This window comes from Oncorhynchus mykiss, chromosome Y (assembly GCF_013265735.2).
Source record: "Oncorhynchus mykiss isolate Arlee chromosome Y, USDA_OmykA_1.1, whole genome shotgun sequence".
Lineage (NCBI taxonomy): Eukaryota > Metazoa > Chordata > Actinopteri > Salmoniformes > Salmonidae > Oncorhynchus > Oncorhynchus mykiss.
This window is the reverse complement of record NC_048593.1, coordinates 10,953,827-10,969,887: the sequence shown is the minus strand read 5'-3', so window position 1 is coordinate 10,969,887 and position 16,061 is coordinate 10,953,827. Positions and strand designations below refer to the sequence as shown.

General features: G+C 44.1%; 1 protein-coding gene across 2 annotated transcripts in view; it reads left to right on the top strand.

Annotated features, from left to right (window-relative positions):
* Window positions 1-572: 572 nt before the first annotated feature.
* ttll11 (tubulin tyrosine ligase-like family, member 11) overlaps window positions 573-16,061 on the top strand; it is a 46,246-nt gene continuing 30,757 nt past the window's right edge. Inside the window, exons 1-3 of one of the 2 annotated variants that reach the window (XM_036967575.1) lie at window positions 573-682; window positions 10,625-10,724; window positions 12,023-12,156. In XM_036967575.1, coding sequence (XP_036823470.1) covers window positions 12,025-12,156 — 132 coding nt within the window. In that variant the 5' untranslated portion in view covers window positions 573-682; window positions 10,625-10,724; window positions 12,023-12,024. Of the gene's footprint in view, window positions 1,828-10,624; window positions 10,725-12,022; window positions 12,157-16,061 lie in introns of both variants that reach the window. The other variant, XM_021590597.2, reaches the window with a different exon arrangement.

Below are 16,061 nucleotides of genomic sequence, written 5' to 3'. Positions count from 1 at the left end.
AGAAAATAGTAAAAATATAGAAAAACCCTTGAATGAGTAGATGTGTCCAAACTTTAGCCTGGTACTGTATATATTCTACAGACCCTAATGATTAATCCCAACGCCACGTTTACTTCGACACATGGAGTATTTGTTTCTCTATAAGCAAATATGTCATGTATGTGCCTATAATATATGCCTATAGTATGCCTATATTGCAGTGAATGTAGTCAGTGGAATAGAAAGTGCTGCTGGGTATTCTACAGGCCCTACTGAGTGTACCCAACCCAACTATTCCTCTGCACATACAATTGTTTTTTCTCTACAGCCCAATATTGTGAACAGTCTAAACATTGTATTGTTCGATAGTGGTGTTCATTTTTTGTAAGGGAAGCATAATTGTTTCCATCAATTCCTTATCCTTATACGCACAATAAAAATGGAAATTAGTTCAAATGTAATATCTTTTCATTGAGTTATTCACATTTGCAATGTTTTGAAATGCGGGCTTTTATTTTGAAGGTTTCAACCTTTCCATGCGAAGTGACGTCATCATTTGTGCTGCTGGCCTTGCGCAATTGTTGCCAAAATGACTCTTCCGCCGACCCAGGCACAGTGACAGCCAGGCAGGGGCACATCTGCCGCACGACAGTCTTGTCCCGATGATCGGACGATATTCACTTGCTATCAATGCATTTGAAAGGTAACTCGATACAATCTGTAGATTAAATGGCGAAATTCGATTCTGTGGATGACACAAAAGACAACTGATGTGTTACTGTTCGCTAGGTGCAAGCTAGCGGTGTGAGGCAGTCAAGCCAGCAATGTCCACTGGTGTTAGCTAGCCTGCTAGCCCTGCAATTTACTCTACTCAGTGATTGAATAATGATAGCCAGCTATCGCAACCTAAGCAAATATTTGCTTTCCGGGGATGAAACAAAGTGTCTAGCTAGCTAACGTTAGCTATATCTCGTGGGAAGATTTTGCCCAAACCTCACATACAATAGCCTAGTTTAAAGCCTTACTTGGCTAGCTACTAGGCAACTTAACGATGACAGCTGACATGGGCTCTGTCCATGGGCGGTTTCACTGAATCATCTGTAGTCTAGCTGAACTGTCGGCACCGTTGCAACGTTAGGCAAGCTGGTCCACGAGTGGTTACACTGTAGCTAGCGTGTGCCTGGACAGCTATGCAAATTTCTGTTTGTCACTGGCTCACACATTATTTTCGGGCTGTGCGTTATTGCCGAGCCCTGCCTTGTGGTATTGATTCGTATAATGAGTGATCATTATGTAAAAGTGAAGGTTCAACTCGAACAAATGAAATCATCCGGCGAGGGTGTGGAGAAGGAGGAGGCAGATATGATCGAGGATGAGGTGCTGGTGGCATCCCCGCCCGCATCTGTCTCCCCAATCCCGGCTAGTTGTACCCCCGCAGCCCAGAGGGAACCACCCAAGACCACTGTCACTTGCAGGAATCAGAGTAAAAGTAGGAGCAAACTAGGCAAAGATGAGAAGAACACGGGCACCAAGCAGGATTCAGTCCCTGCACTGCAAGGGACAATAGTAGCTTCCAATGCCAATTCTGGGAAACCTGTGAATCGAAAAGACAATGAGCAGCAGACGCTTCAAATCAAAGGGACTGGGAAGATGCTGCAGGGGAAGACGGAAACAAATGGGAACGCTGTTCCCATCCACCTGCCAGAAGACATCAAAGTAGGCCCACACAACAAAGAGGACGCCAACAAAGTTGCGAAGAGGAGGAAGCCAGTCACCGTGGACACGTTCAAAGCCAAAACCTCTTTGGAGGCACTGAAGCTCAGCATCAGGCAGCTCAAATGGAAAGAGGTAAGTCCTTGTTTCATTGATTCATATTTATTGACAAAATGTAGGCCATAGATAGTCAACATGGCCTCTGTGCTTAAGTTAGGGAGTTCAGAAGGCTATGGGCCGGTCCTTGCCATTCCGCCGCCCTCGTTGAGACCAAAAAATGTGGCCCCTGCAAAACTAGTATAGTCCCAGTGAGCTAAATGACATTGAAAACAAGTCTAAAATACGTATTTTTCAGATGTTGAAGTTGCGTTCAATTTAGGTTCTGAATGAAAGGTGAAAAGACGTATTTTCAGTACGTTTAGTACATATTTTCCAGGACGTTGAGAAGGCATCTTCCGGAAGTTGAATAATACTTATTTTCCGGAAGTTGAAACTAGGTCATTTTTAGGTTCTGAATGAAAGTTGAAAAGATGTCATTTATAGACGTCTATGTTTTGGGCCAAATCAAGGCTGGTCCAGACCTGACCAAATCTGAACCAAATATAGACATCTATAATTGGTTCAGATTTGGTCCGGACCAAAAACCAATATCTGTGGGTGTGGAAATCAAGGCTGGTCCGGACTGCACCAAAAAAAGCATCCAGTCGGCGTCGGCCTGTGCTTACTGAGGTGTAGCCTACAGTGTTAGCTGAAATTGAATTTGATGAATGCCCATCTACGTGGTAAGCCTACCGTTTGTAATACACCAAAAAGGACATCTGGACAAGACCAACAAAAAAACAAACATCCAAAAGACATTGTCTCGTGTTTACTGGGGTGTAGTTTACCATGTCAGCCCTCAATGGAATTGTATGAATGACCATCACAGGAGGTTGGTGGCACCTTTTTAATTGGGGAGGACGGGCTTGTGGTAATGGCTGGAGCGGAATGAGTGGAATGGTATCAAGGGGATTTTGACACCTTTCTATCCATATTTAGGCTCCTTTTGGAGGATGGATTGTTGACATACAGTAGCAGTCAAATCCAACCGCACCCTGGAGAGGCACGCTGGGAATGGACACGCAACATATTTTGACTAAGTGGCCACTGCTTATCACAGGGCGACATCAACACTCAACCTAAAAAAAAAAACGTTATGCCACTGGATGAAGCAAATTGTCCTTGTTTTGGGGGCAGAATTATGTGAGGTTTTATGTGTTGTTGTTGGGCAGTCATATACCCTGACGAAGACAGCTTGGCTGTCGAAATGTTTTGCATCTGAGCTCCTAGAGTGTGTGGCTCTCCTTTTATTTTCAGGTTGTTGGGCAGTTTACCTCAGAAAAGGCCGCCCGCGTCAATCTGCCGCCGTAGACGGCCGCCTAATCCTGCCTAATGAGCGGGCCGGCCGTGAGTGGCCTACATCTATCAGGGGTGCACGACTCCAGTTTCCTGTAGGACTGACGCTTATTCCGCTTGCGTAATAATACAAAACAGCATAAATTACTACAACAACTATATAAAGGAACAACAATGTTATAACCGGTATAGCAGCTACCACTATACAACCCATTAATCTTTGTTGCATCAACAGTTTTAATCTGTTCGTAGTCTTTTGTCCCTCAAGGGCTTGATAAAGAATAGCATAGAAGGCCTTCAATGTTAGTGTTGATTGACAGTGTCCTACAACACATTGATGAGGTCACACGGCCTCTGTTAACCCTTTCACACCGGCCTGACCGCTCCAAGTCCCGTATACGGTTACACAGCCTGCACCTGGGTATGTGCCGTCTGAAAGTTGTGCTTAATGGCAAGCAATGTCTTTTAATACATTTATGAGATGGCTAATTGATACGGGTCTCCTCACGTCGCCAGGCGAGCTCCATCTGTTCGGCCCTACAGGCATCGAATGTGACGCAATTAATACCCGCCTTCAGCCATTATCAACGGTGTGGTTCATTATACATGAGACCCAGAGGAGTTTGTGAGAGGTAAACAACTCTCTTTACTCTCACCACGAATGACCGTCATGCGTAGAAACGTAATCCTTTCCAAGTCCGCCTCAGCGCATCTGATCTGGTTTCAAAACTTTTGTAGACGGAGGCCCTATACATTACCCTTTGTTCTGACAGATACACCTTTAACATAGTCAAGGGCGTAACTGATCCCCTGTCAGTCTGAAAAGAGGTTGGAGGCATGCAGTGCTGAGGTGTAGTGAGTGATTTCTCACAAATAGAACAGAACAATATCATTTTATTCATATTTAGGGTCCTTTCGGAGGAAGGATTGTTGACATACAGGACCAGTCAAATGTTTAGACACCTACTCATTCAAGGGTTTTTCTCTTTTTTTTATTACTATTTTCTACGTTGTAGAATAATAGTGAAGACATCAAACCTATGGAATAACACATATGGAATCATGTAGTAACCAAAAATGTGTTACACAAATCAAAATATACTTTATATTTGAGATTCTTCAAAGTAGCCACCCTTTGCCTTTGACAGCTTTGCACTCTCTTGGCATTCTCTCAACCAGCTTCAATGCTTTTCCAACAGTCTTGAAGGAGTTCCCACATACGCTGAGCACTTGTTGGCTGCTTTTCCTTCACTCTGCTGTCCAACTCATCCCAAACCATCTCAATTGGGTTGAGGTCGAATGATTGTGGAGGCCAGGTCATCTGATGCAGCACTCCATCACTCTCCTTCTTGGTCAAATATCCCTTACACAGCCTGGAGGTGTCCTGTCATTGTCCTGTTGAAAAACAAATGATAGTCCCACTAAGTGCAAAACCAGATAGGATGGCGTATTGCTGCAGAATGCTGTGGTAGCTATGCTGGTTAACTGTCCCTTGAATTCTAAATAAATCACAGACAGTGTCACTAGTAAAGCACCATCACACCTGCTCCTCCATGCTTCACGGTGGGAACCACACATGCAGAGATCATCCGTTCACCTACTCTCTGCGTCTCACAAAGACATGGCGGTTGGGACCAAAAATCTCAAATTTGAACTCATCAGACCAAAGGACAGATTTGTACCGGTCTAATGTCCATTGCTTATAGTTCTTGGCCCAAGCAAGTCTCTTATTATTGATGTCCTTTAGTAGTGGTTTCTTTGCAGCAATTCAACCACGAATTCCTGATTCACGTAGTCTCCTCTGAACAGTTGATGTTGAGATGTGTCTGGTACTTTAACTCTGAAGCATTTATTTTGGTTGCAATTTCTAAGGCTGGTGACTAATGAACGTATCCTCTGCAGCAGAGGTAACTCTGGGGTTTCCTTTCCTGTGGCGGTCCTCATGAGAGCCAGTTTCATCATAGCACTTGATTGTTTTTGCGACTGCACTTGAAGAAACGTTCAAAGTTCTTGACCTTCATGTCTTTTAAAGTAATGGTGGACTGTTTCTCTTTGCTTGTTTGAGTTGTTCGTGCCATAAGATGGACTTGGTCTTTTACCAAAAAAGTATATCTTCTGTATACCACCCCTACCTTGTCACAACACAACTGATTGGCTCAAACCATTTAAGAAGGATATAAATTCCACATATTAACTTTTAACAAGGCACACCTGTTAATTGAAATGCATTCCAGGTGACTACCTCATGAAGCTGGTTGAGAGAATGCCAAGAGTGTTCAAAGCTGTCTTCAAGGCAAAGTTGTGGCTACTTTGAAGAATCTCAAGTATAAAATATATTTTGATTTGTTTAACACTTTTTTTGTTGTTGGTTACTACATGATTCCATATGTGTACAAATAAAGAAAATCCTTGAATGAGTAGGTGTGTCCAAACTTTCGACTGGTACTGTATATGTGATATTTGTATCTTTTAAGCATAATTTACATAATTCATTTTAAATTTGGAATATTTGTGACATGGCCTTTGGCCTTACCCAGGCCTCCTTTGAAACTCTCTTTCATCTGTCGTTGCTTAAGTTGGTGTCATATGAAACTTGCTCTGTAATATGATTTGGTATTTTCAATAACAATTTTCTTACATTCATTTATGAATATTGAAAAATATAAATTATACACTGCTCAAAAAAATAAAGGGAACACTTAAACAACCAATGTAACTCCCAAGTCAATCACACTTCTGTGAAATCAAACTGTCCACTTAGGAAGCAACACTGTCACTTTTGAATGCTGGCGGTGCTTTCACTCTAGTGGTAGCATGAGACGGAGTCTACAACCCACACAAGTGGCTCAGGTAGTGCAGCTCATCCAGGATGGCACATCAATGCGAGCTGTGGCAAGAAGGTTTGCTGTGTCTGTCAGCGTAGTGTCCAGGGCATGTAGGCGCTACCAGGAGACAGGCCAGTACATCAGGAGACGTGGAGGAGGCCGTAGGAGGGCAACAACCCAGCAGCAGGACCGCTACCTCCGCCTTTGTGCAAGGAGGAGCACTGCCAGAGCCCTGCAAAATGACCTCCAGCAGGCCACAAATGTGCATGTGTCTGCTCAAACGGTCAGAAGCAGACTCTGTGAGGGTGGTATGAGGGCCCGACGTCCACAGGTGGGGGTTGTGCTTACAGCCCAACACCGTGCAGGACGTTTGGCATTTGCCAGAGAACACCAAGATTGGCAAATTCGCCACTGGCGCCCTGTGCTCTTCACAGATGAAAGCAGGTTCACACTGAGCACACGTGACAGAGTCTGCAGACGCCGTGGAGAATGTTCTGCTGCCTGCAACATCCTCCAGCATGACCGGTTTGGCGGTGGGTCAGTCATGGTGTGTGGTGGCATTTCTTTGGGGGGCCGCACAGCCCTCCATTTGCTCGCCAGAGGTAGCCTGACTGCCATTAGGTACCGAGATGAGATCCTCAGACCCTTGTGAGACCATATGCTGGTGCGGTTGGCCCTGGGTTCCTCCTAATGCAAGACAATGCTAGACCTCATGTGGCTGGAGTGTGTCAGCAGTTCCTGCAAGAGGAAGGCATTGATGCTATGGACTGGCCCGCCCGTTCCCCAGACCTGAATCCAATTGAGCACATCTGGGACATCATGTCTCGCTCCATCCACCAACGCCACGTTGAACCACAGACTGTCCAGGAGTTGCGGATGCTTTAGTCCAGGTCTGGGAGGAGATCCCTCAGGAGACCATCCACCACCTCATCAGGAGCATGCCCAGGCGTTGTAGGGAGGTCATACAGGCACGTGGAGGCCACACACACTACTGAGCCTCATTTTGACTTGTTTTAAGGACATTACATCAAAGTTGGATCAGCCTGTAGTGTGGTTTTCCACTTTAATTTTGAGTGTGACTCCAAATCCAGACCTCCATGGGTTGATAAATTTGATTTCCATTGATAATTTTTGTGTGATTTTGTTGTCAGCACATTCAACTATAAAGAAAAAAGTATTTAATAAGAATATTTCATTAATTCAGATCTAGGATGTGTTATTTTAGTGTTCCCTTGATTTTTTTGAGCAGTGTATATATATTTTCATGATAGAGGCTTTGGTAAGGCCAACATGTCATAAATTTATTTCTCAATTATGTTTTAAGATATGTGTCAATAATCCTCCCTCCAAAAGACCGTTCTATGGATTACATTTTGTGAAAATCCCCCAAATCATGGTATATTTTTTTTATTTTAGTTTCGTAAGGAATCACACTAGTTTAGGTAGGAAAGTATATTAAGGCCCACCTACCTTTCAGTGGCAGGAGAATATTCAGCTTAACATGTTTTGAGTGACACTTTGACCTTTTAGTAGACTAAAGCCAGGTGAATGGAGAGGAGGAACTTGGAACGATTTGATTATCTAATGTCATTTATTATCTGAGTAGGTCTTTGAAGATTTTGACCCATATGTGAACTCGAAGAGCGGTTCCTCCCTCCATATTCAATTACAATAATTACATTACAATAATGACATCTAATTCCCCCATTCCTTCCTACGGCAGGAAGCCGGTCTAGTTAGTTGATTCCAGAGCCATTTACTGTATGGCTCTGGTTCTCAACTCCGCTTTTCACTGATAACCAGTAAGGGACATGCGGTTTTGAGTTTTGCCAGTAGCCTAACATGACATTGGATATGCTTGCGGTGCATTGCCTCGACGTATACTGAAACGATGTGGGCTAGGCCCAAAAGACGAGATGCACAGTGGGAGAATCGCACAGTCTTCCCGCTAAGCCTAACTGTATTGATTGACGGCAGAGAGAAAGTGACCCATCTCTCCTCTCATTTCCTACACTACTCCCGCACTCTACGGTTGTTATTGATCCATGCTCCACTGCAGATGATCCACCCTTACTGTCATCTGTCGTTAGACATTACCCTCAGTCGTTAGACATTACCCTCAGTCGCTCACTACACCCACTCGCTGCTATCCATTTCCTGAGTTAAAAAAAAACAACAAAAATTATTTTTAGGATGAGGACCGACACTAGTGTTATTCCCCAGGCGTAGGCTAGTCTTGTGTAGAGTAGCTTCAGCCTGCATGAGAGAAACTGTCCAAAGCCTGGCTCTGCTATGGAGGAACAAGCCCTCTGTATCATTGACGGTCACCAAGGGCATTTTGTTTGTTAGATTATAGCACTATAATAGGCCCTGGGCAGGGTCCTAATCATGGTTTGCTCACTGAGTTAGTGTAGCCTATAAGGCTTGGCCATAATGTGTCAGTGAACTAGGCCTAACATTCTGGCTGCTGTCTAACCGGGTGGTTTTGTTGGCACAGCACTTTTGAAGCCCCAGAGGCATCTCTGCCTGCTGACTTTTCAGCATATGGCCTTCTCTTAACGGTAGGAAATGATTAGAGAGTAATCTCTGATAATCCAATATGATTATATTCCCCTCAGGGAGCTGCACAGGAAAGAGTCAGATTGAGAGGGAGAAAGAGAGAGAGTCAAACGTCACTTGAAATAGGGAGGATAATGTCTGTTTTAATTTGGATCTGACAGATTATCTTTCTGTTTTCTACTACTTGCCAAGTGAGGTTGAGAATTTTTTTTTTTAAAGACAGTAGGCTGTCCTACTTTTCTGGATTAAAATATTTTTTGTTGTTGCCTAATCTACTGTCTTTCTGTGGAACCAAAAAGGGTTGTCCAGGAACCAAAAAAGGGTTGTCCAGGAACCAAAAAAGGGTTGTCCAGGAACCAAAAAAGGGTTGTCCAGGAACCAAAAAAGGGTTGTCCAGGAACCAAAAAAGGGTTGTCCAGGAACCAAAAAAGGGTTGTCCAGGAACCAAAAAAGGGTTGTCCTGGAACCAAAAAAGGGTTGTCCAGGAACCAAAAAAGGGTTGTCCTGGAACCAAAAAAGGGTTGTCCTGGAACCAAAAAAGGGTTGTCCTGGAACCAAAAAAGGGTTGTCCTGGAACCAAAAAAGGGTTGTCCTGGAACCAAAAAAGGGTTGTCCTGGAACCAAAAAAGAGTTGTCCTGGAACCAAAAAAGGGTTGTCCTGGAACCAAAAAAGGGTTGTCCAGGAACCAAAAAAGGGTTGTCTGATGGAGACTTTCCCCTCTAAGAGTGTAGGCAGGTCTTCAGGTCTTGGGCAAGGTTACCAATCACCTGAACGTGGTTCACCAAATCACCTCTGTTAAACCTGTCTGTCTCTCACTTGCCCTCTACCAACAACACCATACATGGCCACATGTGCCAAGTGCTGACTTAACCGCTTGGCATATTCGGCCACGTGTAGCGTTGTTGACATGGATAGCTCGCCTAACAACTCCAACTTTAGTATGATGTCAAAGAATAGGCAGGCGACGGGTTGACAGGCAGAGTACAGATCTTGTTATAAAACTGTTACGTGCCCACTGCCAGGCAACCTTACCAGGCTGGATCGGGAGGAATGATCAGGCTTGCCAAGACAAGTCTGCTAATTCATGCCAATGTCTCTCAGCCAATTATGATTGAATGTTAAGGAGATGAGCTCATGTCCTCTTCTGAACTGTGGGACGGTGCCAGAAGAACTAGAATTGTTCATTATTCACTCAAATCACGCAATGTCCACAAGTGACCCTTTGTGTGTGTTAGTGTGTGAGATGAAGTTCTGGAATGCACTCACAGATGGGGCTATTCCCGTCTTTCTTCCCCCTCCTCCACTAGATACTGCCCAAATGAATGTGACCCAATTGGCTGATAAGATTAAGGGGTGGTTAAACATTGAAATCTATGAGATCGTATTTATAGCAGGCTTTGACTGTCATGCATGTTTTTGTCTCGCACTCTTTCTTTCTTTATTCAGTTTCGCACCACGGGATGGTCTGACACCTCCCCTGGCATGTAGCTCCCCATATAGAAAAAACTAAAGGACTTCACGTGTGGAAAATCACGATTTTCATGTTTCACATGTTGTTTCGTGTTATCACGTTGCTTTGCGTGTTACCACGTTGTGTTCACATCTGAAATCCAAGTCGTTTTTCTTCAAGGGCCACCTTGGGCCTGTTCACTTGAGGTGGCAATGAGGATATTTCAGAACATCGCAGATAGAAATACGATGTGTGGAGTTGTGAGATTCCCTAACTTAAACCGTCATAAAGGTAGATTCCAGACAATAACCCACATTTTCTGTCTGATGTGACGAGACAGTATGTTGCCACCGCTGGTGACACCATGGGTTTCTCTGTCTGTGTGTGTGTGTGTGTGTGTGTGTGAGAAGGGTTAGCAGGAAGGTTTCAGTGGTCCAGGGCAGGCCCCAGCAGGGGGTTGTTGAAATCATGTCATCCCCCCTGCCAGGGCTCCTCCTCAACAGAGACTTACAGTATATGATTAGCTAACACCGGATTGCAAGTCTCATTCACTTTACCCACTGGGAGGATAAGCTCTGTCTCCTAGTGTCACTGGAAGGGCCACCCCTACGCCTTGGCCTGAAATGATTTCTCTTATTCATAACAATCAAATAACCTCATCAAAACCCCCCTCCTCTAACATGGCTCTTCTTCCTTTTACAGTTCCCTGTGGGTAGACGGTCTGCCTGTGACATCTACTGGCATGGAGTCTCTTTCCATGACAATGACAACATCATCTCTGGACAGGTCAACAAGTTCCCAGGTAGACTGATCCCCTCTATTTAAAGAACCTATGGGAGACGCCGGGCACCATTTTGTATGTTGTCACAGTGTTTCCCACAGATGATTTTCCAGTTTCCCAATTCAACATCCAGAGCCTCTTTTAACTAAAAATGTATTGGTCAGTCCTACCCCCTATATAATGTTATAGTGGGAAACACTGTTGTCAGGCAGGTTTTTGGCATGCATCCTGTTATGTGAGCCTTGCTAAGCCCAGCTTTGTTAATGCCTTGTCATGCCAAGGTAATAACCAAGTATTACTGATTTATTGTAATGTCTGTAGAACCCTTGTGGGTTCAGTGTAGAACCCTTTCGACAAAGGGTTCTACCTGGAACTTAAAAGGGTTGTCCTATGGAGACAGCCACCCTTTTGGAACCTTTTTTGTTGTAAGATCTTAGCCAAGTCTTCAGGTCTTGGGCAAGATTGCTTATCACCTATCTGTTTCTCTCTTGTCTTCTACCTCTCAATATACACTATATATATATATATATATAAAAGTATGTGGACACCCCTTCAAGTTAGTGGTTTCGGGCTATTTCAGCTACACCTGTTGCTGACAGGTGTATAAAATCAAGCACACAGCAATGCAATCTCCATAGACAAACATTGGCAGTAGAATGGCCTTACTGAAGAGCTCAGTGACATTCAACGTGGCACTGTCATAGGATGCCACTTTTCCAACAAGTTAGTTTGTCAAATTTCGGCCCTGCTAGAGCTGCCCCGGTCAACTGTAAGTGCTGTTATTATAAAGTGGAAACGTCTAGGAGCAACAATGGCTCTGCTGCAAAGTGGTAGGCCACACAAGCTCACAGAACAGGACCACCGAGTGCCGAAGCAACAGATTGGGAAAGGCCCTTTCCTGTTTCTGCATGAAAATGCCCCTGTGCACAAAGCGAGGTCCATACATAAATGATTTTCCGAGATCGGTGTGGAAGAACTTGACTGGTTTGTACATAGCCCTGACCTCAACCCCGTCAAACACATTTGGGATGAATTGGAATGCCGATTGAGCCTAATTGCCCAAAATAAGTGCCTGACCTCACTAATGCTATTGTGGCTGAATGGAAGCAAGTCCCTGCAGAAATGTTCCAGCATCTAGTGGAAAGCCTTCCCAGAAGAGTGGAGGCTGTTATAGCAGCAAAGGGAGGACCGACTCCATATGAATGCCCATGATTTTGGAATGAGATGTTCGACGAGCAGGTGTCCACAGACTTTTGGTCATGTAGTGTACCTTTTAACTTGGCCTCTGTCTATCTGACCGTCTGTGAATTGTTCTGTAGGTATGATTGAGATGCTGAGGAAGATCAACCTGACCCGAGCTGTAAGGACCATGCAGGAGCTGTTCCCTGAGGAGTACAACTTCTACCCCCGCTCCTGGATCCTGCCCGAGGAGTACCAGCTCTTCTCCACACAGGTACAGGACAATAATTGGGCAAGAGATTAGAATTGAGCTGCCTCCTCACCTCTGTTTTCAGCTGCGTTCAGCGTTTCCCGGTGGCAAAGTTGGTGTGGGTTTTAGAGGCCCTCGGTTTTAAAGCAAATTTCTTGCAATTCTACACATTTTGCCATGTTGCTTATGCCTTGTTCTTATATCTAAGTGACAAATAAATAAAATCAACGGGGGCCCCATGCCATGACACTGAGAATGTTTGATTCTCTCTGTGATTATTAGTTCTCAAAGATGATCTTATTAAAAAAAATATATATAGCATTATCATTTCTGCATACTTTATATCTGGTTTTAGTAGTTTAAGTTAAAAAACATACAGTATATACACTCCGTGGACTGTTTATTAGGTACACCACCCCATTCACGAAAATAGTTTGCTCCCACAGACAGTGGCTGTGGCTTGTTATATAAAGCAGGCATCGAGGCATTCAGTTACTGTTCGATTGAACGTTTGAACGGGCAAAACGAGTGACCTAAGAGACGTTGAGCATGGTATGATCGTCTGTGCCAGGCGTGCTGGTTCCAGCATCAGTCAATGTTTTCCTGGCATACGTTAGGTCCCTTTATACCAATTAAGCAAAGTTTCCATGCCCCGAAGAATTCAGGCTGTTCCAGAGGCAAAGGGTGGGTCTGACCCGGTACTAGATTGGTGTACCTAATAAACTGAGTATATATTCTTATCATTAATCTTTTTTTGTGGCGGCAACGATTTAGCACTGGCGCCCCGCCCCTGCTAAATTAAAATAGGGGAAACACTGGCACTGTAAGACTACTTCCCTCCAGAGACTGTCCTCCCATAGTGGACCAGGGACATTCACTCCCCAGGGCATCCAGTCACAAGGCTGATCTCTTGACCTTAATTGGATGTTGTAAAATAGTGTAAGTGCTCGCTGGCATCTCTGAGTCAATGATGAGGTTTTACTATTCTTAGTTAACTTTCTTTGGCACAGTTTGGCAATGTACCGCTAACCCATCTGTCGAAAATGGCAATCCAGACAGTGTCTTAACTCCTATGGCACAGTTTTGCGTCCAATGATTTCATGCAAACTAGTGGTGCACAGGCCCTTGTGTATTCCACACACACACGTGTACACACACACACACGTACACTAACACACACACTTCTGGGGTAATTGGCAGGGACAGTGGATCTGTTCTGAGCGTGCTCAGTGCGAACAGGGCATGGCTAAGCAGTTTAGCACAGAGAGAGCCAGCAGCAGCTGCTAATAGTGAATGACACGCTCTCTAACAGGCTGTGACACACCTTGGTCCCTACCATATCACAGCATACCACACATACTGTACCACAGCTCCAGCTGTGTTAAACACACACACACATACTCTAATGCTCGCATGTACTCGCACATATATAAACACACACACACCTCACATACACAGTCCTCCTGTCCCCATATTGAAGCCTCAGCATTGGCACCAATGTCTGTATATACGGTCAGGCCCATAAGTATTCGGACAGTGACACAATGTGCCTCATTTTGGCTCCGTTCTCCACCACAATGGATTTGAAAGGAACCAATCGAGATGCGTGGTGAAAGTGTCGACTTTGATCTTTAATATCTATATATAATATATATAATATAATATATATAATATAATATATATAATATAATATAGGGTTTTGTCAAAATTATTGCATGAACGGTGCAGGAATTACGACCATTGTTATACATGGCCCCCAATTGTAGGGTCTTAAAAGGTAATTGGACGAACCAAGCGAATCACGAGTTAATTCTTGGTTGCAAATCCTTTGTAGTCAATGACTGTCTGAAGTCTGGAACCCATAGACATAACCAGATGCTGTGTTTCAGCCCTGGTGATGCTCTGCCAGGGCCTTTACCTCTGCTGTCGTCAGTTCCTGCTTGTTCTTGGGGAGTTTTGCCTTCAGCAAGTGAAATGCATGCTCAATTGGATTCAGGTCAGGTGATTGACTTGGTCATTGCAGAACATTCCACTTCTTTGCCTTAAAGTATTGGGTTGCTTTCGCAGTGTGCTTGGGGGTCATTGGGGCGGCAGGTAGCCTAGTGGTTAGAGCGTTGGACTTGTAACCGAAAGGTTGCAAGATCGAATCCCCGAGCTAACAAGGTAAAAATCTTGTCGTTCTGTCCCTGAACAGGCAGTTAACCCACTAGGCCGAACTGAACATAATAATTTGTTCTTAACTGACTTGCCTAGTTAAATAAAAGTAAAAATGTTTAAAAAAAATGTTACATCTGCACTGTGCCGTCCAATGAGTTTTGATGCATTTGGCTGAATCTGAGCAGATAGTATAGCCCTAAACCCTTCAGAATTCATACTGCTGCTTTTGTCAGCAGTCACATCAATAAATACAAGGGAACCAGCTCCATCGGCAGCCATACATGCCCACTCCATAACACTACCTCCACCGTGATTCACAGGTGAGGTGGAATGCTTCAGATCATGAGCAGTTCCTTCCCTTCTCCATACTCTTCTCTTCCCATCATTCTGGTACAAGTTGATCTTTGTCTCATCTGTCCATAGGATGTTGTTCCAGAACTGTACAGGCTTTTATTTTTTTAATTTTTTGGCAAACTCTAATCTGGTCTTCCTGTTTGAGGCTTACCAATGGTTTACGTCTTGTGCTAAACCCTCTATATTTACTCTCGTGAAGTCTTCTCTTGATTGTCGACTTTGACACAGATACGCCTGCCTCCTGGAGGGCGTTCTTGATCTGGACAACTGTTGTGAAGGGGTTTTTCTTCACCAGGGAAACAATTCTTCTGTCCACCACAGTTGTTTTCCGTGGTCTTTCTGTTTTTTTTGGTTTCCTGAGCTCACCAGTGCGTTCTTTCTTTTTACGATTTCTCAGCCTGATGATGGCTTGCTTCTCTGGCAGTGACAGCTCTTTGGACTTCATATTGAGGGTTAACGGCAACTGATTCCAAATGCAAATGCCACACATGAAATCGACCCTAGACCTTTTGTCTGCTTACTTGTAAATTAACTAATGAGGGAATAACACACACCTGGCCATGGAACAGCTGAGCAGCCAATTGTCCAATTACTTTTGGTCCCTTAAAAAGGGGTGGACCACATATATAAAGGACTGTTATTCCTACACCGTTCACCCGATTTTGGATGTAAATACCCGCAAATGAATATTCCTTATTTAATATGCTGTGGTAGACAGGTCAAATAATAATAACTTGGTCAATATCCAAATATTTATGTACCTGACTGTATGAATGGATAAAGCCTTTGATTACGTGACACCATATATGTCTAATAACGTTTTGAAGCCAAATGAAGTCGGTTACGATGGCCTCTCATGGAGACATAACATGCGCAGTTTGAGCTACTCCAGGAAGTGATGTTGCAGGCTAGCTCAGTGCTGCCCCCTCTCATTGAGTAACTCACGTCGATGGCCGACCGGTGTACTGCAGGCGCCCATTAGCAACTCGATTATCTTTATATCTTATTTTGTGTGTGATTTTTAAAATGATTGTTTCAAGGACATACATCGGGTGTATTAGAAGCAATTATTGGCACCGTGATTGTCTTTGAAACATTTTATTATGTACAAGAAGATTGAACTATTCATTCTAATGGGACATCCTGTTTTCTGCTAACAATGCCTGCCGTACAGAAGTTGGCCTTGAACTATTGTGGCTTTGATGAGAGGGGGCAGTCGTTCTCCCCTGGTTGGCACGCAGGATTATTTAGAGCTAGAAAATGTAATGGTGTTTGACCATCGGAGGTCACTGTGACTTTGAGAGGGTGTGTCCTCGGACAGACTCCCTGCCTAGCATAGGGATGAATGGTGGATGGGTCTTTCAACTGGCTTTGTGAATGAACTGACATTGAAAGGGCACAGTGTAAAAAAAAAAAAC